The sequence below is a fragment of the Narcine bancroftii genome, chromosome 14, assembly GCF_036971445.1.
Source record: "Narcine bancroftii isolate sNarBan1 chromosome 14, sNarBan1.hap1, whole genome shotgun sequence".
Taxonomy (NCBI): Eukaryota; Metazoa; Chordata; class Chondrichthyes; order Torpediniformes; family Narcinidae; genus Narcine; species Narcine bancroftii.
In genome coordinates, this window is record NC_091482.1 from 19,339,589 (window position 1) to 19,365,027 (window position 25,439).

A 25,439-nucleotide genomic window follows, 5' to 3' on the forward strand; every position below is an offset into this window, starting at 1 on the left:
TGGAATTAATGATCAGTACATCTGATGTTTAAACATTGATTGGAGGTTACCTATCAGCCATAGTATATATTTCTATGGGAGCCCTTAGAAATCCTCTGCTCCTCTTCAGATGATATCTTGTGATCTTTTGTGCATTCAAAGCCTTGGTTTAGCCACCTGAAAGATGTCAGCTACGTCACTTCCTCCGTCCTGCGACGAGGCACGTTGAATAAACTCAAATTTCTGGATTGGGCCATAATATTACAATGGTTTTGATTCGATTGAGAATTCTAGTGCTTGAGCAAGAGTGATACTGAGCAGGGAGCTTTGTTGACCTCACCAAAGCCTTCGACACCGTGAGCAGGAAAGGGCTTTGGCAAATACTAGAGCGCATCGGATGTCCCCCAAAGTTCCTCAACATGATTATCCAACTGCACGAAAACCAACAAGGTCGGGTCAGATACAGCAATGAGCTCTCTGAACCCTTCTCCATTAACAATGGCGTGAAGCAAGGCTGTGTTCTCGCACCAACCCTCTTTTCAATCTTCTTCAGCATGATGCTGAACCAAGCCATGAAAGACCCCAACAATGAAGACGCTGTTTACATCCGGTACCGCACGGATGGCAGTCTCTTCAATCTGAGGCGCCTGCAAGCTCACACCAAGACACAAGAGAAACTTGTCCGTGAACTACTCTTTGCAGATGATGCCGCTTTAGTTGCCCATTCAGAGCCAGCTCTTCAGCGCTTGACGTCCTGCTTTGCGGAAACTGCCAAAATGTTTGGCCTGGAAGTCAGCCTGAAGAAAACTGAGGTCCTCCATCAGCCAGCTCCCCACCATGACTACCAGCCCCCCCACATCTCCATCGGGCACACAAAACTCAAAACGGTCAACCAGTTTACCTATCTCTGCTGCACCATTTCATCAGATGCAAGGATCGACAATGAGATAGACAACAGACTCGCCAAGGCAAATAGCGCCTTTGGAAGACTACACAAAAGAGTCTGGAAAAACAACCAACTGAAAAACCTCACAAAGATAAGCGTATACAGAGCCGTTGTCATACCCACACTCCTGTTCGGCTCCGAATCATGGGTCCTCTACCGGCACCACCTACGGCTCCTAGAACGCTTCCACCAGCGTTGTCTCCGCTCCATCCTCAACATCCATTGGAGCGCTCACACCCCTAACGTCGAGGTACTCGAGATGGCAGAGGTCGACAGCATCGAGTCCACGCTGCTGAAGATCCAGCTGCGCTGGATGGGTCACGTCTCCAGAATGGAGGACCATCGCCTTCCCAAGATCGTATTATATGGCGAGCTCTCCACTGGCCACCGTGACAGAGGTGCACCAAAGAAAAGGTACAAGGACTGCCTAAAGAAATCTCTTGGTGCCTGCCACATTGACCACCGCCAGTGGGCTGATAACGCCTCAAACCGTGCATCTTGGCGCCTCACAGTTTGGCGGGCAGCAGCCTCCTTTGAAGAAGACCGCAGAGCCCACCTCACTGACAAAAGGCAAAGGAGGAAAAACCCAACCCCAACCAACCAATTTTCCCTTGCAACCGCTGCAATCGTGTCTGCCTGTCCCGCATCGGACTGGTCAGCCACAAACGAGCCTGCAGCTGACGTGGACTTTTTACCCCCTCCATAAATCTTCGTCCGCGAAGCCAAGCCAAAGAAAGATATTGGAGGAAGGGATGCGGTTGACTTGATATCTGCAGCCAGGGATAGCACTTGGCATCCTCTTTGCTCAGTGTAGTGGAGATAATGCTGCGTGCAATGGTTGTTTGGAACATTTTCCTCCATGCTGCTTCATCTTCTACTCGTATCTGAGTGGTTTTCATGGCAACGTGGCTGTAATGATGTGAAATCAATGGTTTAAAATTGAGTGGATGCGGTAAAGAGCAAAAGATTTGCCCAATTAGTTTCATATAGTTGTCTTTGATTGTTATGTGTGGCTGTTTTGTGTTTGCATTCACTCTCTCAGTGCATTGAGTATTGTCTATAATGATCTCACCTTATCTCTGAAGTATTTTTGATAGGGACTTCTCTGGAGTATATTTAGATGCTTGAAAAGATGTGTGCAATATTTTTGGTACTTCTGTGTGTGTCTCAGTTAAAAAGTCCTCAAGTGTTTTCTCACATCGGCTCGCTAAGGGTAATGGTGTGGATTTTACAATCTAGCCCAAAACCTTTTCCTAATTCCAAGGTGCTCACAAATATAAGGCAGTGCATGAATTTACGGATTTTTTTCCTCTCTCTGCTGCAGTTCTCATTCTGCTTTATCTATAAGGGATCTTCAGTAATGGTGATGTGGCTGAGGAATTAGTCACACTGGGGGATTCTGGAGGTAAATGAGGAAGTTAAGAGACATCGTATAACTTTTAAAATTATTTAACGGAAATGTTTGATTCCTTGCAAGAATGGTCCATAACGTTAGATGAAATATCTTGAAATATATATGTTCTTTGATTTTAAAAAAATGTCACACAATTTTAATATTCTATGCACATTTTTTTGGCCTGTAGTTTTTCAGTTGTATTCATGATGAGAATGCATTGAAAACTCAATTTAATCTGATTTATTGCTGAAACCAAGTCAGGATTTTCCCTTTTAATTGTAAATATGCACATTAAAAATTGAGTATTGCAGTGAGCATGGCATTTCTGGGGTTGTGAGACTTGACTTCCTCCGGGATCAAAGTAATTCACTGGATCAAAAAATTGTTTGTCTTAGTTCCTCCTGGGAAGAAAAAGGACATGTTTGGAATACTATCTGATGCCTTTTCCTGGAGGGGGATTTTGTTTTTGGTTAAATTACAGTATTTGTTGATGGAGAGAGCTCCTTAAATAGTGCCCAGGACATGTCATTTTGTTATGGTGCTGCCAGAAAAACACAGAAGTGGCAAGAAATAATACGTAAACATTGCATGCTTTGATGAACCATAAGTAAATGAACGCCAAGCTGTGTAGTTGAGGTGAGCTAAAGGTGGGGAAGGCATATGCAGTAGTTGGATGGAGGGTGCGCGCGGAACAGAAACACCAGCAAAGCTGAGAGAGTGTGAGTTTCGAGATTCACCACCTGGTTCAAGTTAAAAGATTGATGCCTGAGTGATTTTTAAAATTTTTTTTTATTTTTAACATTATGAACCATATTGACCAAAATACACATCAACATTTCCCTCTTGAATATACACAGTGTCATTTTCTACCCCTTTTCCCCCCTCCCTTCCCTCCCTCCTTCCCACCCCGCTCCCCACCCACTCAGCGTTCAACATATATGATACCTTAAACAATGTCATCACACAATGTCTCAGTGTTTTAGCAGAAAGACAAGCCTGCTATTGTTTGAGGCACACTGGCATTTTGCCACGCATGAAAGATTTTCAGGCTGGTATTACACTCTGTAATTGGCTGTGACAGGAATAGGAAGATAATTTTAAAATGCAAATTCTAATTCTACAGTTTGCCACATTTTGTATTAATTTTAAGGCAGGAATAAGATTATTTTAATTATGATTTTGATTATAATTAGTAATTGTTTCAGGGCTATTTGATTCAATGGTGTTGATCTATGGTTAGTATCAGCATTTGTGTTGGGAACGCTTGACATTTCTGTTGAAAAGGATATACACTCAGAGTGAACGATTAAGCACAGATATGAAGACGGTTATTTCTGTGAGGGAAAATTCACTTATCTATCATAGCAGAAAGGAAACCTGATTGATAACCCTGATTTTAGAGTAAATCATGTCAAAACTATTGGTGCGTTGCTATATTACATTGAAACTAATGGCAACTTTCGGATTTTTTTAAAATGCAAAAATCCCAAAGTTGCTATCGCTGATTTAGCTTCTCGACAGCAAGCAGGGGAATCAATATAACTTATAGCAATTTAAGCTACTTACTTACTCAATGCGACTTAAGATTTATATAGCTCTTTTTAAAAAAAAAACGTATTAGGAAAAATTGTGCCCTTTGTTCCCTTCAATCAGGCTTTTAAGATTTTAACGTGACTGTCTCCCTCGTAGTCCGGAAGCGTCACAGGCACTGGAAGCCTCTTTGAGCCGAAGCAAACATGGAAAATGCTGGAACCGCTCGGCAGGAGAGCGAATTTGTAGAGAAAAATGTGGAGTTATCATTTCAGGCCCTTCATCAAAGCTGGCAAAGTGTGAGAGCAAGATGCTTTAAGTTATGGGGTGGGGGGTGGGGTGGAGAGTACAAGTTTAGGTAACGGAAAAGCGCCTTTGCAGAATTAAAAATTTGAGATAGGGAATATAATTAGAATTTATGTAAAATAAAAGTAAATCAATAAGGACATTTTATTTTCCCTCAACTCCCATCTCTTGATGTATTTGTTGATGCTTTGCATTATGGAAAATTGCAAAGTTGACCATTTTCAAGAAACTCAACAGCCTCCACACCCCCAAGAACAGGGTGGTCACTCATAAATACCAGCAGCTTGAGACAGAAAAGAAACAAAGGGATAAATTTCAACCAAGATATTTAACAAGACTATGGAGATCTTGCATTGAGCATCTCTGCTTCCTTCTCCACTGTGGCTGCCCGGTCAGCTAACTTTATCCAGCATTATTTACTTTTAGATTTTCAGCATTTGCTGTTGTTTGCTACTCGACCATCAGAAAATGGCAATTTCTCACTTCAACCATTGTGGGGATCTATCTTTTGGCCATTGTTGACGAATTCTCAGCCATTGCCTTCATCGTTTGAAGTCTAAAACCAATTCGTATAATGTTGGACTTCTCACAAGAAAATTATACAAATTTAATTTTATATTAGATATGTCAACATGGCTCAAAGTTAATACTGTATACAATTAACCAACCAAATTATCAAGTGCTCGGTGAAATAGATGCTTGAAATGACTTGTTCAGAATGAAATACATCAAGATGTTATAACTTTACAGAATTTAACTTTTTAAAATATATTCTTCCTTATACTGACTGAATGCAGAATATTCGGGCTGATGAAATGATAAATGTGACCGTATTCCACCTGTACTAGATCCAAGATCACAACTTCACAAGCAGTGTTCACAACTCGCTGTTAACTGCCAAACCCAAATCCCTGATGTGAATCTCTTAATAGTAGTAAACCATAAACGTAATCCAATGCTGATTACTGAGCGAGTTATTATAAATCAAGTAATGAGTTTCATTTAATTAATCTCGTCATCACATGTTAAAGGTTTTCCTCTCATGGGCATGAGGAAGAAGTAATGTTTTAGGGCTTTTATTTTGCTAATCTTTATTTGCTCTATTAAATGAAAATTTACTCTTTGTCCAGGCAGCAGCTCGCATGAATCCGAGGTGTAGAATCCATATTTTACACTAGTATTTTGATTTTGACTGAGATTAGGTTTTATGTGAGATTGTTTTATCAAATCATTTTTGGAAAATATGCCCTTCGGGACCTTTTTCAAAGGAAAAAAAATCTGTTTCCTCTCACCCATATCTGGGCCAACTAGTTTTAGACACCTCTGAAAGATTATTTACTTTAATTCATGATTTTATAAACCTCTAAAGTACCCTTCAGTCTCCTACAATCTTGAAAAGTCCCAGCCTATCTGGCTTTTTATAATTCAAGCCTGCTCAGCCTGATAACATTCTCTTTTCTGGACCGTTTCCAGCTTAAGGTAACTCCCCTGTAGTTTGCACACAGTAATTCATTATTTCCAATATCCTGTCCAAATTTTACTGATTATTGCACGCGATGGCATTTTTTTTTCCCTTTATTGAGCTTGGTTGGAAATCAGATGCTAAAGAAACAATTCTTGGCTGGCATTCTAGTCAAATAAAACGTTGATGTGGTGGAAAATGATCCTGTTACTGTCCAAGAAGATTGTATTATTTATTGTTACCCATACTTACGGAAAATGATTAAAAATTTTAATTTACACATCAACAGGCCCTTTCGGCCCACAAGCTCATGCCACCCTATTATACACAATTGACCTCCAACCCCTCATTCTGGAGCACCCGGAGGAATCCCACACAGATGGGGGAATGTACAAATTCCTTGCAGACAGCACACGATTCAAAACCTGGTCGCTGGCACTGTAACAGCATTTCGTTGACCACTATGCTAACTGTGCCCGCCCAATTCCACTCCGTATTGCAGTGCCCTGGGAGATTCAAAACATCAGACTAATTTAGAGCTAAAAATCTGAGAAATTCCTCACCATCCCCTTGAAACAATCACAGCTGGTTCAGGAAATTCCAAGGATAATTCTGACCAAATATTAACTGTGTTTTACGAATTGCTCCTTCAGCCAACAGGTTCCTTCTCCTCCGTATTCACTTCCCAGATTTTGCTGGCGCAGAATAATCACCTTGATCGGAGGGCTATAAGCATGGAAGATGAGAATGTATCAGAATTCTGGAATTTCCTTCTGGCACCATGTGTGAACCTTTGGAACTTGTAGACAAGGAAATCCAAGAATTTTTTTTTAGACACACAGCATGGTAACAGGCCCACAAGCCCGTGCCGCCCAATTCACACCCAATTAACCTACACCTCCGGTATGTTTTGAACAGTAGGAGGAAACCGGAGGCCTCGGGGAAAATTCACACAGACACGGGGAGAACATTCAGACTCCTTACAGGCAGCATGGGATTCAAACTCTGGTCCCAACTGCTGGTGCTGTAGAAGCATTACACTCTTTGCTATACAAAATACCTGCTGAGTTTCTCCAACATTGTGTTTTTACAAGACTTATGGTGCTTACTATAGGGGTGCAACCCTTCGGTTTCACTTTGTTCTGACTCCACCTGCATTCTCTGTCCTAAGGCTGTCCTCAAAAACATGAATGTTCATTGTTTCTGCTGTCTTTACCTGCAAACAAAACAATGGGTCTGTTCATCCTTGCCTTTTCTAGCTTGGAGTTTGTCATTTATTTAAATGTGAACAAAAGATGCTGGAAACACACAACAGTTCAGACATCTTCACCAGATGGCCTGAAACAATCTTTGATTCTCTTTCCATACCAGTCGCCTGGTCTGCAGAGTGTTTCCAGCATTTTGTTTTAATTTCAGATTTCCAGCCTCTGCAGCTTTTCATTTGCAGTTTGTTAGCCTAGCGCAGCTGCTTGATCTGTTCAACCTACTACATGCAATTAGTTTGATGGTCTACTTCAAGATCACTTCTTTCCATTGTAAATTGAAAGCATGTCTTGCATGACTGAAATATATGGGTACAATTCAAAAGGTCATAAAATAATGAAAAGACAAAGCTACAGTAAATGCAGCACTGTCGCAACAAGTCGAGCTGTTGCATCAGTCTCAAAGACCCAGGATCAATAATGGCCTCTGGTGCTCTCTTATGTGGAGTTTGCCCATTCTCCCTGTAACTGCATGATTTTCTCTGGTGCTTCAGTATTCTCCCACATCGCAGAGACGTGACGTACTCAATTGGCCACTGTTAATTCCCCCTAGTATGTAGGTGAGCAATGAAAAGTGGACTTGAGACTGTGGGGAGAATAAAACAAAATTGGATTAAATGTTAGATTGGTGTAAATCCAGAAATCAAGCAACTGGTTAAAAAAAAATCGAGGAAAATAAATAAATAAATAATTCGAATGAATAAAAAGAAATAAAAGTTTAAAATTGTAAGAGTGAGTTTTCTTTGAGGGATCACCCAACCCTTTGGTGAAGATGGGAGCAAGTGTTCAGCCAGTGGAGTGGCTTGAGCGTGCTTTTCTCATAGCAGCTGTTTGAATAAAGTTGTGTTTGAACAAAATGGCGTCACCCAGGATGAAGAGCTGGTTGATGCTGCTCGCCATTGGGGTGACTCTCTTAAAGGGTCTCCTTATCCTTGCTTAGTAAGAGTCTTTAGAATATTATTAAGGCTTTATCGGTAAACTTGGGAGAGGGGAGGGTGTAGTTAATTATAACATAGTGGTTTGTGCAACAAGTTACAGGAATTACCTGATTAAAGTGAACTTTACATAATTGAGGACTGCAATACAGATTTTTTTTCTTTCAAATTAAATTTTGGGCTGTCTTTTGACTTTTAACCTGTTTATATTTTTAATGCACGTGTATTAGTTAGACATTGTAAGAGTAAGTCTCAAGCAACCAGAAAATACACTTATCCAGCATCTACCAATACATGTAGGTGATGGATACAGGGGTTTTACTGTACATGGTTGATAGCCAGTACAAACTTGGTGGTCTGAAGGGTTTGTTTTCATGCTGTTTCATTTGTGAGAGCACAAATAAATATGATCTGAAGGATCACAGAAATGGATGAAGGACGACAGATTAAAACGATATTGAAGGGTGCAATAGTAAGAGAACTGGAAGCTCGCAAAAGATGGAGGTGTGTTACATACTAGACCAGCAGCAATAGAAATTCACCAAGACAATGGTATTTTCAAAAACAATAATTTTCATTATTAATAACATAACACTTTTTACTTAACTCTAACTTACTATGTGCAAATGTCTATATGTGTGTGTGTGGCAAAACCCAAACCATTACAGTTTAAGCTTAATTCTGATTTTAAAATTCAGTTTCCGAAACGTTTTGCATTGAAGTCTTTACTGCTGTTCAAAAGCATTGATGGAATAAGGGTGAGGCATCAGACTTCTAAACACTCACAAATTTCTTGTAGAGTTTTTGTCAAAGAATTGTTTCTTCATACAAATGATTTTCCTCTCTTGCATGGAAATTTCAGAACTTGATTTTCTTTTGCGATGATTTCACAAACCCAGGCAAGGGTTTCATGAAGTGGCCACGTAGAAATCGTCACGATGAATCTGTCCCCTTTTCAAGGAGACAGCTGAAGTGGCTAAGTTCTTCAAAGCCACTTTTTTTGGTGTTCCTCCTTTTCATAAGAAGAAAGCAAGCTGCATTTCAATCCTATGTGACTTACAGGATGGTCAAGCACCTTCTTCTGATTTCAAAATGTATCTGTTTCATTAATATGTTCTCTGAAAATGTCTTTAAGCATGTGACATGACATCATTGCTGTCTTTGAAATTTCATCTCTACCAAAAGTATGAGCGGATATGACTCCAAATTGTCTGCTGAGACCAGCCAGCAGAATGGCTGTGCATGTACACAGATGTTTCTGATCAAACACCTATTGTTTTGAGTTTTCAATGCAGAAAAGTTATAAGATTTTTACTACTGTTTACAGCTTGAATTTGCTGTCACGCTGTCTCTTTAAACAATCAGGCTTCCAGAAGAGCAATGACTAAACAGACAAACGGTCTCCGAGATCTGCCAGCTGCCATTTCAAAGGATTCTCTGAGTGTGTAATTGTGTGTGTCCCTGTGTCCATATCCACAAAATAACTTTACTAATTAAAATATATATATTAATTATATATAAAAAATATTACATACCTAAAGATTAATATTAGCACAAATCCATCACAAGGCGATCCTTAATGATCTTGGTGCAATGGAGAAGGTTGACCTTATTTCAGGAAACCAGAGCATAGAAGTGGTTGGGATGAATTGATTAATGATAAAGGCAGGAAATCCATTGTGCAAATGGTCAAGGTGTGTAGGCCACCTCAAAGTAATATGACCAATGGATGAAATTACAGGAGTTCGTTGGAGATATGCGGAAAGGTTACGGTGTCTGGGTGTAAACAGCTTATAGTCGAGTAAAAATCTTTCAGAATAGATGAATTCTGAAAAGAAAGAAATATTACAAGAGAAGAGATCACCATCTGTGCTTATCTACAAAGGCAGAATAATAAATATATAGAAAGAAAACTTAATTGTACAAAGACAGATGGCAATTCAGAAGGTTGGGCAGAATTTTAAAACGAGAAACTGGCAGTTTCCAAAGGCACTAAATAAAATTGAACAAAGCTAACCACGTGCACTTTAAATGATGAATCTGTGGAATAGGAACATAGGAAGTAGGAACAGGAGTAGGCCAAAAATGGCCTATCGAGCCTGCTCCACCATTCAATACGATCATGGCTGATTAATGGGAATAATGGGAAACAAGATTAATTAAAGTTATCTTTTTATCAGTTGGAGAATCTTTAACCAGAGATCATTGTTTAGAATAATCATCCATTTAAGACCTAACTGAAGTATTTTCTTTCCCTTAAAGCACTGTGAGTCTTTGGGACTCTCTTTCTGAAAGGGTGCTGGAAGTCAACTATTTCTGAGGCAGAAATGGGGGTGCTGGCTTGCCACAGCAAGTTCACTATCAAATCAACCATGACTTTATTAAAAATTGTTGCAGTTTTGAGAGATTGAATGGCCTATCTCTGCATGTTCAGTTTTCTATAACACCTTTCCAGACCTCAGGATTGGATAAATATCAGCCTAACAGCTGCAAAAAATCTCTACCTCTCTTCTAAATTGTGTGTGTGATCTTTTATGCTTAATTGAGAGAGCATCCTAAGTTTGGCATAATTTCTCAACTGAATCACAACCTCTCCAACAGCGTAGCACATTGCCAGTGTTGTGCTCTGGAACACCAGGCTTGATTTTCTTTTTAAGCTGAGAAGTGTATGAAATCTTGCGAGGCATTGATAGGGTAGATAGTCAGAATCTTTTCCCTAGGGGAAAATGCAGGAGATGTCTTTAATGTGAGAGGGAAGAGTTTAAGGGAGATGTGTGGATAAATATTTTGCATAGTAGGAGGTGCCTAAAACAGGCCTGCTCGGAATAGTGATGGAAGCTGTTGTGAACAGTAATGCTTTAAAGGTTTCGAGATAGATGCATGAATATGAAGGCACATCTAAGGGGTACAAGCAGCAGAATTTTACTTTACAGGCAATTTGGACATAATGTTCAATACAGTCGCCTGGGCCAAAGTGCCTGTTCCTGTGTTGTTCTCCCGCAATGCTTTGGGACTTGAATCATGACTCCTCTCACAGTGGAGAGTGTTACCGGGTGAGCATTGTTGAATCACGGAGGCAAGAAAAGGCTCTGTAATCTGCAATTCCCTATTATCGACATAACAAATTTCTCAGTGTCTGGTTTTGAATTGTAGAATGTTATTCATTGAATCACTCACTTTTGCAGCCAAATTTCACTAAAACGTATCATTACATATTCAAAGGTAACACCATCTTAAGTGTAACTCATATATATTTTATCTAGTAAAGATTGGAATTGAATTTCTGATGAAGAGTTTGTTGAGATCAATCCGCAATATTTGGTTGCTGACAATTTAAGAGATTTTTGGAGGCATTTCCACACTAACACTCAAAATACTGTGCAGAACACTGCTCATAAAAGGCCTGAATTTCACTTGTATCCTGTAGTTCCCGTGGTGAGAGAGGAACCAGTTTTATCACTGTACTGAATTTTACTGGGGGTTCTAAGATGAAATGAGGTGTTGACAGGGGGAGTAAAATAATCGCTGTATTTATTTATCCAACTCAGCATCATGTTTCTCTTTCTTCTGGGAGTGTAATATTTTATGTTTTATTTTTGGGTGTGCTTGTTGGAATAAATTTGACCTCGTGTGGGGACAGCAGGTGCTAACCCAACATTTGCATTCTAGGATATCACTGTGTATAACTTTAAGGTACGGAGGGCACTTGTCTGTCACTCCGTGTCTGAAAGCAACAGAGTGATCCGGCCATGCCTCTGTTGGTGACCCGCCTATGCCAAAGCACTAAAGAGTTAATAAGCATAATTCTTCCTCCTTGCTTTGCCCATTTAACTGATGCACTCGCACCACTTTTGTCCCTAATACAATAACCTTGACAGAAATTGAAATGGAAGTAAATTTACCAGACTCTACAACTTCAATTTGTCATGCGCAGGATAATGCTTTTAGTGAATGTTTCTTTTACCAGCAGTGACTGTTCCATTTAGTGCCAGAACCCTTGTAAATTAATGCAATTTTGAAGCAGCTCATATGAATGCTAAAGGATGCCTAACAAAATAGAAACTATCCTGGAGAGTCGATGTGATTCTTCTAGTCGTATTTCATAATAATGCAGATCTTCCCACCGACCCCTTAGGCCTCCCAGGATTGATGTTTTCATGATGGTGGAGTTCTGAACTAAATTGTTTTTTGTTTTATGATAGTCGAATTGAACATTCACAAAACCTTACACAGAATGCTGGTGGCTAGTCAGATAGGTCACAATGCCAAAGACGTAAGGAAGAAAGTGCTTCTTCGCAAGCCATCAATACAAATTTCTGCATTTTGTGAGGGATTGAAAAAGACAATTAAAAAAAAAGACAAGGTTATTCCCTGTCTCTGGTGATGACTTTTACCACCTGTCAATACAAAATGAAACCATTAACCTGTCAAGGTTAGAAATTGAATGTGGCTTAACGCATTATCCAACGGGAAGAGAGAAACTTCTTCCCCCCCCCCCCCCAGACCCATGCCTGTCTGAGTTGTGAAGGTTAATGGATTTGTGGCTAATTGGCGCTTGCTTTCACAACACCTGTGCAAAAATCCGTTGTGAATCCTGAAAAACGCACAGTGCAAAATTTGGAGGCGTTTCATTTTGGCCCAGAGTTGAGAGGTAAAAAACCAGATTGAATTATCTAAAAAGTATCGCAAAAATCAGTGATTATGAATAAAATATAATTGACAAGCGCCCTGCGTACTAATATATGCAACAATTAAAGCTGTGACTTATACATTTCTAGAAAACGTATCATGGAACAATATCCCAAGGTAGCATTTCTGCTCTCTGCAGTTGAAGGATGCACATTTCTAAGCTTTTGTTGTTATTCAGCAGATTATTAATAATTTTCCATGTCAAACTGAATATTATTCAATTATTGCGATTCCAGCACAGGGCTGTCATATGGAGTGAAGAATAATTTACATTGAATAGAAATGAAAAAGGCCCAACCAATATGTGGTGTAATTTCAATTAAAAAAAAACAGCGCTGCAGTACATTAAAGTTTATTTAGCTGTGATGAACATGCCCAGAGTACTTGTTCGATAAACTATTTGTGGGACCCTGTTGGGTGTGAATTACTGCTACATGTGTGTGCATTATAACTGAGATTCTGATAACTACTGTGAGGCAGAAAAATAGTTGTGTGGGCAAGAGGAGTTGACAGTAATTGGTTGTTGAATGGGAGAATTTGGGAGGAGGACAAAAGTACTGACTTTGAGGTGTAGGACTTGATTTGGGTGTTGCCAAAGGTTCCTGGCTACAGCCAACCATTGACTGATTGTTAGAGAGAAGAAGAAGCAGGAGGGAGAGGGATGAGGATTCTGGTCTGTGGCGATGGGATGAGGAGATTGGGCAAGAATTAACTGTCTAGCACTTTGACCTCTTGGAAGGAAATTTGGAAGTGGAATAACATTTTGACTACTGCTTGCCCACAAGAATTGCAAATTGCCTGTTTAATCTGCTTCACGAACTGCCAGGTTTACCAAGATTGGTGACATTCAAATAACAGTTGACTTAAAAGATGAGTGAAATTTGGAGCAAAGCAGTTTCGTTCAGCAATTTTAATGCAGAACCCCTTCTGGAGAGTTGGGGAAAAATGGAAGTTATAGGTCTGGGTAGGCCATGTGTTCTGAACATTTAACTCTGCCTCCATCTGCTCTGATTGGTACAGATTCATCTATTTACAATCATTTATGAAAAATTATGCTGCAAATTCAGTTATTTCGATGCTCGTTGATTTACACGAACTATTTGTTTTTAATCAAATAACTTTATCTGCAGCGTTTGTGGTATTTTCATTTTGGCAGCTGACTTTCTTTCAGAAAAATGTGTGTGTAAATGTTTGAACTGACTTTCTGGGAATATTTCCAGGTGTATATCAATACTTTCAGAGGGCTTTCATTCAACACCAATGTATTCTCTGTTGGTCTGGCAAAGTGCTGCAGATTGCACCTCGACAGGGTAAAATGCATTGCAAGACATTCGATTACTTTTCATGGAAAAGCAGTCCCTACCACAGTGAGTTGAATAGTGTTTTGACAGGACTGAGAAAGAGAGAAAACAAGTTGCTTTTAGCTGCAGAAAAATGGGTAGAACAAAGGAAATATCTCCCATTGGGCGAGACCAAATCAGCTGTTGTGGCATTAGGAAGCCGATTTCATTTCTTGGTCAGTTATTTGTTGCTAGTAGAAGTTTGAAGCAATCGAGAGATCATTGTTGCATCATGTATTCAGAAATGTGCTAATGTATGTATTGGTGTCTGGGAACTGGCATAAACCGTGGGCTTCCTAACGCTGTGTTAGGAACCTGGATGAAGGGTCAGCCCCCTGCTGATACCCCCATAGCAATGAAATGATTAAAGTTGGAGCAATGTGTTATGGCTGCCTGGTGATTTTTCTATGGCAACAAGTTTCAGTGGCAGTTGTGTCTGTTGAACTAGTTACCACAGAGAAATCTCTGATCTGAGATCTGCGTAGGTAATCAACGGCAGTCAAGGAGGGCAGTTCCTTTTGATGTGCAACAGGAGTTGATGGGAGAGGCCGAGCCATCCGTCAATACATGGAGCAGCAGCTACCGGTCCCCAGCAATGGTCCAAACTCACTGTACCAGCCAGCATGCAGCTCTCAGCATCGATGGGCTGTAATGCTCTCCCTAGTTTGTTCAGGACCTGCCCTCACAGGCACCATCACACATCACCTCAATCCTCACTGGATCCTTGTGTCGATGAGATCACTATTTACTCACCAGAAGAGAGGAAGGCTGCGTGTCCGATTTCCTGTGAAGTAGCATTACCCGAGTAGATGTATTTAAACTGTAGGATGGTTATTACCTGTTCATCGTATGGATTCAGGATCAAGAATGCTGTCATTAATCAATGCATAGTATGGCTACAGTTAGCGAGATACCAGCACATTTGATAGAATAGATAAGGAGAATAAAGCTGACAGGCCTGAAAGTAGAAGTGTCATTGTATCTCATGTCTGTCCATTGTAGAAAGCCTCACAGTTAATAGCATTGAATTTCATTTTCCACATGTTCAGCTGCCTTTACAACCATCCTCGCTGTTTATAAACACTTCCACATGTAATCTTTCATGATGTTGGAATTCAGTTGGATTCCTCTACGTACATAAACCTACTGGTGATAGTTTTTTTGCATGTACAGTAATTGGCGCCCTTTGATGTTAGTCCATCAATCTTGCAACATGCAATCTCAAGCAACTGGAAAATTCACTTATCTGGCATCTACCAATCCGCATAGGTGCCGAACACCAGGGGTTTTACATTGTGCAGTGTATTTGTGCACCAAAATTTTCAACCATAAGTCTGCTTTTGTGAGTGCTTAATGTACATTTGCATTGTATAATTATGGTCAAAAAATAAACTGCTGAAAAATGCCATCTCTTTGATAAATTACTTCGCAGGTTTGGTTTGATATTGGAAATTGAACGAATACAAAATTCATAAATGCAAGTTTTTGTCATTTAATGTCCAGTTGCAGTTTTGGGTAAATTATTGTTAGATGAATTAAAAATATTTGCCTTATTCTAGAAATTGATTATTTTAATATGCTACATATGTAAAATAATAAATTGGAAGCTTGAACAGTGTAAATTGGAACAATTGTGCATTTTCACATTTAAGTGAACAAAATGCCCTGTTCCTCATTTACTGTTTTTAGGATATTTTTTCTTCATAAACGATTATGATTTTTATTACAATGCTACATTTAAATATATAGTATTCCTAAGCAAAGAGGCACAGTGTCATAGAGTTTAACAGCACAAGAAATAGGCCCTTAAGCCCAACTTGTCGTAGCAGACAAATAGGACTCTCTTTTCAACCCTTATCTCTATAGTTAGACCTTCCTATCCACTTAACTGTCCAAAGGTCTGTTAAGCATTATACCTGCCCTATATGTTGGCATATAAGGCAACCCCCAGAATTTCCGCTGATGATGTAGGGTTTGAGCTGCACTCGCTGTCTAAGACTACCCCAAATCTGAGCTTACTGCCCCAGTAGTCCTTTACCAATCATCCCACTGACCAGTGGAATGATGCTGCCACAATATTTTCAAAGCGAATTACCCACTTGAGGTACTCTCGGCTCCTTTAACGGGCCACTTAAAGCCTGTACAGAGCCGGCGGCAGACAGTCTGGGAGGATGGACCTCGCAGCGGAGTGCTGAGACTTCACTGTTCATCAGCTCTTGTAAAATGGCGACTGAGGTATGCTGTTAGCTTTGTTTGCTGTGCTGTTATTTTACATTGTTAGACAGGTTTATAATACACTTTTATTGATTTAATATTTGAGATTTCAGCTTTATTGTCAGAGTATGTCATACATCCCTGAGATTTTTTTTCCTGCGGGTCAGGCAGAATTACCACTTATCGGTAGTGCAAAAAAAACTGAACACAATGTAAACAACTAAACTAATATAAACAACTGACTGTGCAATAGAGAGGGTAAGGATACAATAAAATGCAAAAGTAAGAGTCCCTGATTGAGTTTGTTGTTGAGACATCTGATGGTGGAGGGGTAACAGTTATTCCTGAACTTGGTGGTGCGAGTCTTGTGACACCTACACCTCTTTCCTTCTGGTAGCAGTGAGAACAGAGCATGCGCTGGGTGGTGTGGATCCTTTTTTAAAAAATAAAATTTTCTTTTAAAGGTGGTGATGATTTCTGCTGCTCTCTGACGGCAGTGTTTCCTGTTGATGCTCTTGATGGTGGGGAGGGTTTTACCTGTGATGTCCTGGGACTTTTGCAATGCTTTCTGCTCAGAGGTATTGGTGTCCCCATACCAGACCATGATACAGCTGGTCAGCATACTTTCCATCACACATCTGTCGAAATTTGTCAGGGTTTCTGCTGTCATACCAAACCTCCGCAAACTCCTGAGGAAGTAGAGGCACTGACGTGCTTTCTTTATGATGCCATTAGTGTGTTGCCTTCAGGAAAGATCCTCTGAACTAGTGACTCCCAAGAACTTTTCATGCACTACTATTTTAATTTTTTTATATATTTTATTGTTGTAAGATGGTTCATAATATGAATGTTTGTGTTAAGACGCTGCCGCAAAACACCAAGTTTCATGACTTGTTCACGACAATAAATTCTGATTCCAAACTTAAATTTGCTCACGCTCTCCACCTCTGATCCCCCAATGATCCCTGTATCGTACACATCCGGTTTTCCCTTCCTGAAGTTAAATATCAACACCTTGGTTTTGGTGACATTGAGTGTGAGGTTGTTGTTGATGCACCATTTGGACAAATTTTTAATATCCCTCCTGTGTGCTGACTCGACCCCTTTTTTTTTAAACAACCCACTACCGTGGTATATCGTCAGTGAATTTGTAGATGGTGTTATTGTCGTGCCGAGCCACACCGTAATCGGTGTAAAGCAAGTAGAGCAGGGAATTAAGAACGCAGCCCTGTGGTTCTCCAGTACTGATGGAGATTGTAGAGGAGATGATCTTACCAATCCTCACTGATTGTGGTCTGCAGGTGAGGAAATCAAGGATCCAACTTTCACAGTGGGGTGTTGAGTCCCAGGTCTTGGAGTTTGCTGATCAGTTTTGAGGGGATGATGGTGTTAAATGCTGAACTGTAGTTGATAAAGAGCATCCTGATGTATGCACCTTTCCTGTCCTGGTGTTCTAGGGCTTTGTGTAGAGCCAGTGAGATGGCATCCATCATAGACCCGTTACCATGATAGGCGAATTGGAATGGATCCATGTCACTGCTCGGTCAGGAGCTGATATGCTACATCACCAGCCTTTCAAAGCACTTCATCACTGTTGATGTGAGTGCCACTGGTCAATAGTCATTTGAGCTGGTTACCACACTCTACTTGGGCACCATTTCAATTGATGCCTGTTTGAAACAGGTGGATACCACACCCTGCCAGAGTGAGATGTTGAAGATATCCTTGAACACGTTGATAAGTTGGTCAACACATACATTACTATTAATCCAGCTTCACAAACTTAAGTTTCAGTCAAAACATATTTAGTGGTTGGACTGTAAGAGTTATGGAAGTGTTTCTACTGGCCCAATCCCACTCCAACTCGCCCATTTTTCATATTCTACCTGGAGTAGGTGGATTGGAACAGTGGAAGCTACAATCTAAGGATCAGGGGGCACAAGGTGCTTTCTGGAAATAAATGAAAAGGGATTATTTTATTTCAATAGAGTGCATAAAGCAACTGATAGTGTTGGAAGTGAGGATTATCTTTGGTAACCTATTCGGTGGAACCAGAAGTTGATTGACGAACAGGATCTGTCCATTCTGTGTGAAGATATAATGGATTTCGGTTGACTTTGTAATAAATGAATTGTGTTTCAGAACATTTCCAAGCAGGGTGATACTTTTATTTTTCACTTGTGAAGGGGATAGGAATGCCTGTTGTGTGGTGTTCAACCCAGTTAGGCACAGGCCATAGCCTGCAGTGCAAGATAGATCCAGATAATTTCTGTGAGTGATCATCAATTCATTCCATGTTTGCAACATTATAGATCATCCAGCTCTCATGATACAGATTGCTTGTATTGATTTGAGCTGAAGGATGATTTCCTGGACTTCATCTGGCTTGGTGACATGCATTTGATGTCCTGATATAATGGACATTGCAAATTGGTTCAGGTCTTTTAGTACTCTTTGATGGATCCTGTTATCAGCTTGGATCTGGTCTCTGATACAACCTGAAAGAGGAACAATTAACAATCCATTGAAGGTTTAGGTCAAGCAATTGACACAATTGTGGCCTATAACAAACACATTACTGATCAGACATCAAGCAAAGAGTAGATAGCAGTATTATAGCAATTTTCATTTTCATTGTTATTGCTGCAGGGGATATTAATGCTTAAACGTCTATTTCTTTGTTGCTAGATTTGCAGATTTTTACTCTTTTTCTGTAACTCAATTTTAAAGACACAACTTGTTGCCAGTGCTACACAGGATGACTTAATATCATCAAACATTTAGTGCACAGAAAGATCTCACGTGATTTGGCGGAGGTGCTGTAACAGCAGAGCTGGCGTGGACCCACAGAGACCGAGGTGCAAAGACGCAGTGCTCCGGTGGGGTCCAACCACAGTTAACTGCCATTCACTCTACACAGGCTTTGAACGGCCCGTTAAAGAAGCCGACAATAATTTTATTTAAAATCCCACAACTGCGGGGCCTGCACCCAAGATGGCAGCACCTATAATTTGGCCACTGCCATGAGGGGTTGCAGACTCCAGGGAAGTGGAGACTGGCGCAGGGCACCAGAAAATGGGGAGATCACCCCAGTCTGAGAAGGATAGGCAGAGGAGTCGATCCATTGGACGGTGACCATGGTGCGGACCAGTGAGGGGGCTCTGTGGCTGAAAGATCTACGCATGCAGCGGGCTGCTGGTGTCTCGGGGACTCACACTGTCGACTGATAGAAACTGGCTCAAAGCTGGAGGGATGTGAGGGGTTGCCGACGCCACTAAAGCTCGGGTTGCCGATGGTTTGGACTGGACTCTGTGTGGCTGCGGAAGCGCTGGAGGTGAATCTACCGACACTCAGTGACTCTGGGGGGGGGGGGGGACACACTCTCTTTTGCTCTCTTTCTCTGACTGTAAGAGGCGCTTGAGGCAATTTCTGCTAATGGTGAATCTGTCTGCCTTACAGCAGACAAAAGCAATTTCATGTAATATGACACTGTTTTATTACGATGACAGCAAATTGAATCTTGAATCTTATTGAATTTTGATATTCAGTGACAGAATGTTTGAAAAAACTGGTAGCCATGATACTAGTGGATTGCAGAAGGGAAATAGGAAGCATTTCCATGAGTTTGTGATAATCAAGTCAAGTTTATTGTCATCTGATTGCACAATTACAACCCAATGAAACAGCGTTCTCCAGTCCTCAATACAAAACGTTAGATAATTAGACATTACCATATTCAGGAGTATGTTGTTATTTTTGGTAGAAAGTTGTTCAAAAGACATCAAACCACCATCAATAAATCTACAGAAGGGATAATTCCTTTAATCTTCCAAATAAGGAAGGTTTGGTCAAGAGTTGATGGTGTTTTAAAAAAAAATTAGCAAAATTTTTTAGTCCAAAAAACCTTCAAAATTGAAACCAAATACGTAATGAATATTTAATAATTGGATTGGAAATATACTTACTGATCTTAGATGGTCTAAAAGATAATGCTGGTCCTAAAAATGAAGCTAAGGAATAATTCTGGACAAATTCCAATTCCATATCTACCCAGAATGGATGATCAAATTTATCAATCCAAAATATGATATAGTGAATATTAACTGCCCGATAGTAAAATCTCAAATTCGCTAAGGCCATACCACCATCCTTCTTAGGTTCTGTAAGTGAAGCTTATTCAATCTGGCACCCTTAACATTCCAAATATAAGATGAAATCTTAGAATCAATTTTATCAAAATAAGATTTGAAAATAAAAATTCAGGCAGCTTGAAATAGGTATAAAAATTTAGGTAATATCATTTTAACAGCATTAATACGACCAACCAAAGACAAAGTCAGTGGAGACCATCTGGTAAAAGATAATTTCACAAAATCTAATCAAGGAAAAAAAATTAATTTAAACAAATCTTTAAATTTTCTATTGAAAATAAGTAAAATATTCTTTAACAATCTTAAATAGCACGTTATCATAAATAGGATCATGTGAGTTTGTTGGGAATAATTAACTTTTATGAAAATTTAGTTTATATCCAGAAAACTCCCAAAATCTGATAGTAAAGAGAGCATTGCGGGTATAGAATTAGCAGGATCTGAAATATAGACTAAAAGATCATCTGCATATAGAGAGTCTTTATGTACCTCATCTCCTCTACTAATACCTTGAATCTCATTTGAATTATGGAGTGCAATTGCAATGGGTTCTAATACCAGATTAAAAAATAAAGGGCTGAGGGGACAGCCTTTCTTAAGAGGCCGCTTTCTTAAAGACTCTGCTTCTTGTAGATGTCCTTGATGGAGTGAAGTCTGGTGCCTGTGATGTCACAGCTGAGTTAACAACCCTCTGGAGTTTTTTCTTGTCCTGAGTGTTGGCACATCCGTACCAGACAGTGATGCAACCAGTCAGAATGTTCTCCATGGGACACATGTAGAAGTTTTCAAGAGTCTTTGGTGGCATACCAAATCTGCTCAAACACCTCATAAAATACAGTCGCTGGTGAGCCATCTTCATTATTGCATTGTCGTGGATGCCCCAGGACAGATCCTTGGAGATGTTGACAACCAGGAATTTGAAGTTCTTGACCCTCTCCATTATCTGATCCTTCGAGGAGGACGGAATTGTGTGGTGGGAGAAAATTAAAGTGGCACACAACCCTGCGGACCAGGCAGAATTTCTACTTATCGGTAGTGCAAAAAAACTGTACTCAATAATAGATACATATACAAAGAGAGAAATGTAAACAAAGAAGGAATTAGAAGCAAATGGACGGCAGTACAGAAAACAAATATTCAATAATAAATAATTTGTGAAGAAAAAGTCCTTAAATGAGTTTGTTGTTGAGGAATCTGATGGTTGAGGGGTAGCAATTGTTCCTGAACCTGATGCTACACATCTTGTGACTCCTTTACCTCTTTGTTGATTGTAGCATCAGCATCTATACCTATTTATTTTCTGCATTTTTTTTTTGCCAGTTGCTTGAGGCTGCCAGTACTTGAATTTCTGATAACGGGTTTTACCCTACCACCATGTCTTTAGGATGTGGGAACATGGGCCCTTTTATAGACCATTACCACAATCTAAAGTTTTAGAGTTGTTATAAACTGCTGTCTATTTCTGGGTTGTCACCACTTGATTACCCACGTTAATTTTTTTCCCCTTCCTTGGAAAGTGGTCGAGGTTTCGAATTAACGTTTTTAAAATTTTTCTTGTAATTTGTACTTCAATATATAATTGTATTGTTTAATTTTTGTATTTTTGCAAGATTCAATAAAAATATCTTTAAAAAAAGAAAAGGATGTGGGAGAAAAAGGACCACGTGCTGAGAATGTGTAAACTCAGCACTTGAGGTCAGGATTGAACCTGAAAGCGAGGGGTCACATTTAGCAAGAGGCTTCACCCATAAGTGTTCCAGTTATGGGGAAAATCCATGATCATGAATATTGAAAAAAGATCACTTGGTGATGCAAAGCCAGGACATTCCTCCCACCCAGCCGTGTGGTGAAGGACACATCAACAAGCCATGCCCCAATCACAATTGCCTTAGGGAATCCAGCTCGTGTTCTTAACTAGGAGTGGATCCTGTAGAAAATGTGATATTACATAAAGATTCCTTTAGTCTACTGTAAGGAAGACAAGTATTTGCTATCAGCAAAAATTGTCCAACGCCCCTTACAGCCAAAGAAAGAGAAACAAAAGTGTGTTCCCTCAAGTTCTTGAATGTCCACTGCTGCACCTCCAGCACTCCTGGAGCCTCACATGCCTTCTGTCCAATCCATCAAGAACCCGAGCTCCAGATCCAAACCTCTGACACATCAGGAAGCCTTCAGTGCCATCGGTACCCTCCCGCATCCTGATTCTGATACCTGATGCCCCTTCAGCCAGTCTCGAGCAGTCTTTAGCCTGTTGCGAGTCCTTTCACCGAAGTTGCCAGCCACGCATCCTACGTGAGTACCCGCAGTCCACTGCCTGTGTGTTCTTCAGCCTCAAGAGCCCCTCACAGGTCTGCCTCCAAGGTCACCGTCCCATAGGTCATCTCCTCTGCTTCTCCTTCTCAAATGGGGGGTGGTCTCCCTGTTTTCTGGTGCCCTGCACCAGACCTCCACGTCCCAGGAGCCTGCAACTCCTCATGGTTACTGTTGATCATAGGCCGCAAAATTTGTATTTTGACTAATGCTTTTGAGTATTGTTACATTGGGAACAAATTTGCATACTCTTCTAATATACTATGGAATCTGTGGGAAAGATCCCTAATCAAAGTGAATTTAATTATTTCAAGCTCTACTTTTCAACCACAATATCTTAATAATTTGAACCATCTGAATAATCTGTACAATGCAATTTTACTGCACAAGTATACAAAGCACAATCAGAAAAGCCATTAATCTTTTGCTTATGTTTTAGTTGTCTCCAGTGACAGTGAAAGTGAATCTGATTGCAGTTCATCAAGTCAAGATGACAAAGTTTCTGCTGGCAGCTCGACAGATTACAAGACGAGAAAACAGAAGGACGAATCAGGTAGGAAACTAAAAGGTGCAATTGGTTGCTCCAATGAATTAGCTTTCATCAGAAAATAAGTGCTTCAAAAGAAAATCTTTGACAAATGATTCTCCTGCTGTTAATTTTACGGATATAGGAGTAGAAGTTGGCCCATCAAGTCTGCTCTACTATTCTAATCACGAGCCGATCCATTGTCCCACTCAGCTCCGCTCCCCAACTTTCTCCTCATTACCCTTGATGCCCCAATTAATCAAATATCTGTCCACCTTTGCTTTAAATATACCCAGCCACTGTGGCAACATTTCACAGACTCTGATTAAAGAAATGCTTCCGCATTTCAGATTTAAGTTCATGTCCTTTTATCCTGAGGATGTGCCCTTTTGTCCTAGACTCCTCACCAAGGGAAACATCCTTGCCACATCTACTCTTTCCAGACCTTTCAGCATTTGAAATTGTAGTTTCCACCTCCGCCTCCCCCATCCTTCTGTACTCTAACGAGTACAGTCCAAGAGCCAACAGATGTTCCTAATATGCTAACCCTTTATTGTTTAATTTTTTAATATAATTTTAATTTAATTTAGACATACAGCCCAGTAAAAGGCCATTTTGGTAACAGTCCATGCTGCCCAATTTATACCGCATTAATTTACATGGCCGGTACATTTTGAACGGTGAGAAGAAACCACAGCCCCTGAAGAAAACCCACGCAGACATGGGGAGTTTGTACAAACTCCTTACAGACAATGCCTGACTTGAACCCCGGTCCGGTCCTGATCGCTGGCGCTGTAAAGGGGTTGTGCTAACTGCTACACTTACCGTGCCGCCCAATTTCGCAGTTAAGTACAAATGGCAGAGCAAATAAACAACTTGGCTCCATCTTTGAGATCTACCAAAATGAGAAACTGTGAAGCTTCAATTAGATGGAATGCTATATGATCAAACCAACAGTTCACACTCTGCATTCATTTTAATTAATTTTGCATATTTCACTTTAATGGAAATGAGCACAAGGAAACTTGGTCCATGGAGATTACTTTTCCAAGATGGAATAAATTTGTAAATAAGTGCTGAGAGAAACATTTGTCATAATCACGTCGAATGTTCTTCCCAAACATTCAATGGTAGTCGAATAGATCACAGTTAGAATACCAGGGCCAGTCCTTGTCTCCACATTCTTCGCAGAAAGTATAAGCACTGATTATACAAAAAAGATTCTAGGACTGATACTAGAACTGAGAAGGTATAAAATGCTCAAAGGAAGTTTTATTATTTATAGTTTTATTTCTAAAGAGATTAACTAACACAGGAATTTAACTCATCTGCATCTCAGCATTCGTCTTCTATTTAAGATTTAAATTTAAACATACAATCCCTTTTGGTGTTCTAGCCTGTGCCACCCAAAATCCCCAATTAACCTACAACCCTGGTACGATTCGGATGGTGAGAGGAAACCCACTCCTTACGGACAGCGCCAGATTCGAACCTGGGTTGCTGTAATCGCATTGGACTAATTACTACGCTAACTGTTCCACCCATGTATTTATAATTCAGATTTGGAAATCTGAAACGAAAACAGGAAAAGCTAGAAATTATCGGCCTGTCTTGTGGCATCTGGGGAGAGAAACAGAATTAAAATTTCAGGTGACGCAAGACCATGGACCTCATCATCCTTCCACAGAAGCTGCCTAACCTTATGAGTATTTCTAGCATTTCCTGTTTTAATTACAGGCCATGCACAACATGTGTGCTGTCTGGGTAAAATGTCCATTGGATACCTGGTGGCTAAAACTGTTTTTACTAATTTTAAATGACTATGTATATCCTCCACAGTTGTCTGGTGATCGTGTTACACCTTCTAACCATGGTCCCACTGATAATATTACAGGCAGCCACCATGTGACATCTTCTGGGGGTCTCTCCAAACTTGGTACTGTGCATGGAAGAGGGTTACCTACTACAGAGAGCCTTGGTGATGGCAGCAAGAATAATTCTGGCAAGAATTTGCTTGGTTAGTACCACAAACTTTACTTTCTTGGTTCTTTCTAATGGGGGGTGGGGGGGGATGGAAATATAGGCTTTAATATTTCAGCACTGCTTACCTTCAGTTTGAAGAAATTAACCATTGTCCGTTTATTCCAAAAATATACCTTGAAAAAAATGTGGAAATTATAAAGGCCATAACTGAAAGTTTTTTTTTGAGTTTTGTGTTGCAATAAAAGTTTTTTTTAAAACTGCAGAGTAAGACAATTAAAATAAACAGAATCGCTTTTTCAAAGTAATTTACAAATCTATATGTAAACATCCATTGTCCTCAGTGGAGAAATTGTTTTTAATTTAACATGGGGAAATTTCTGGAGAATCCTCATGATGTACTCTCACGATCT

At 40.1% G+C, this 25,439-nt stretch overlaps 1 protein-coding gene across 4 annotated transcripts in view; it reads left to right on the plus strand.

The window, feature by feature from the left end:
* LOC138749175 (rab effector Noc2-like) overlaps positions 1 to 25,439 on the plus strand; it is a 124,966-nt gene that overhangs the window by 96,719 nt on the left and 2,808 nt on the right. For all 4 annotated transcript variants that reach the window (XM_069910197.1, XM_069910194.1, XM_069910196.1 and 1 more), the window contains 2 exons: positions 22,960 to 23,073; positions 24,941 to 25,063. In XM_069910197.1, coding sequence (XP_069766298.1) covers positions 22,960 to 23,073; positions 24,941 to 25,063 — 237 coding nt within the window. The remainder of the gene's footprint in view (positions 1 to 22,959; positions 23,074 to 24,940; positions 25,064 to 25,439) is intronic.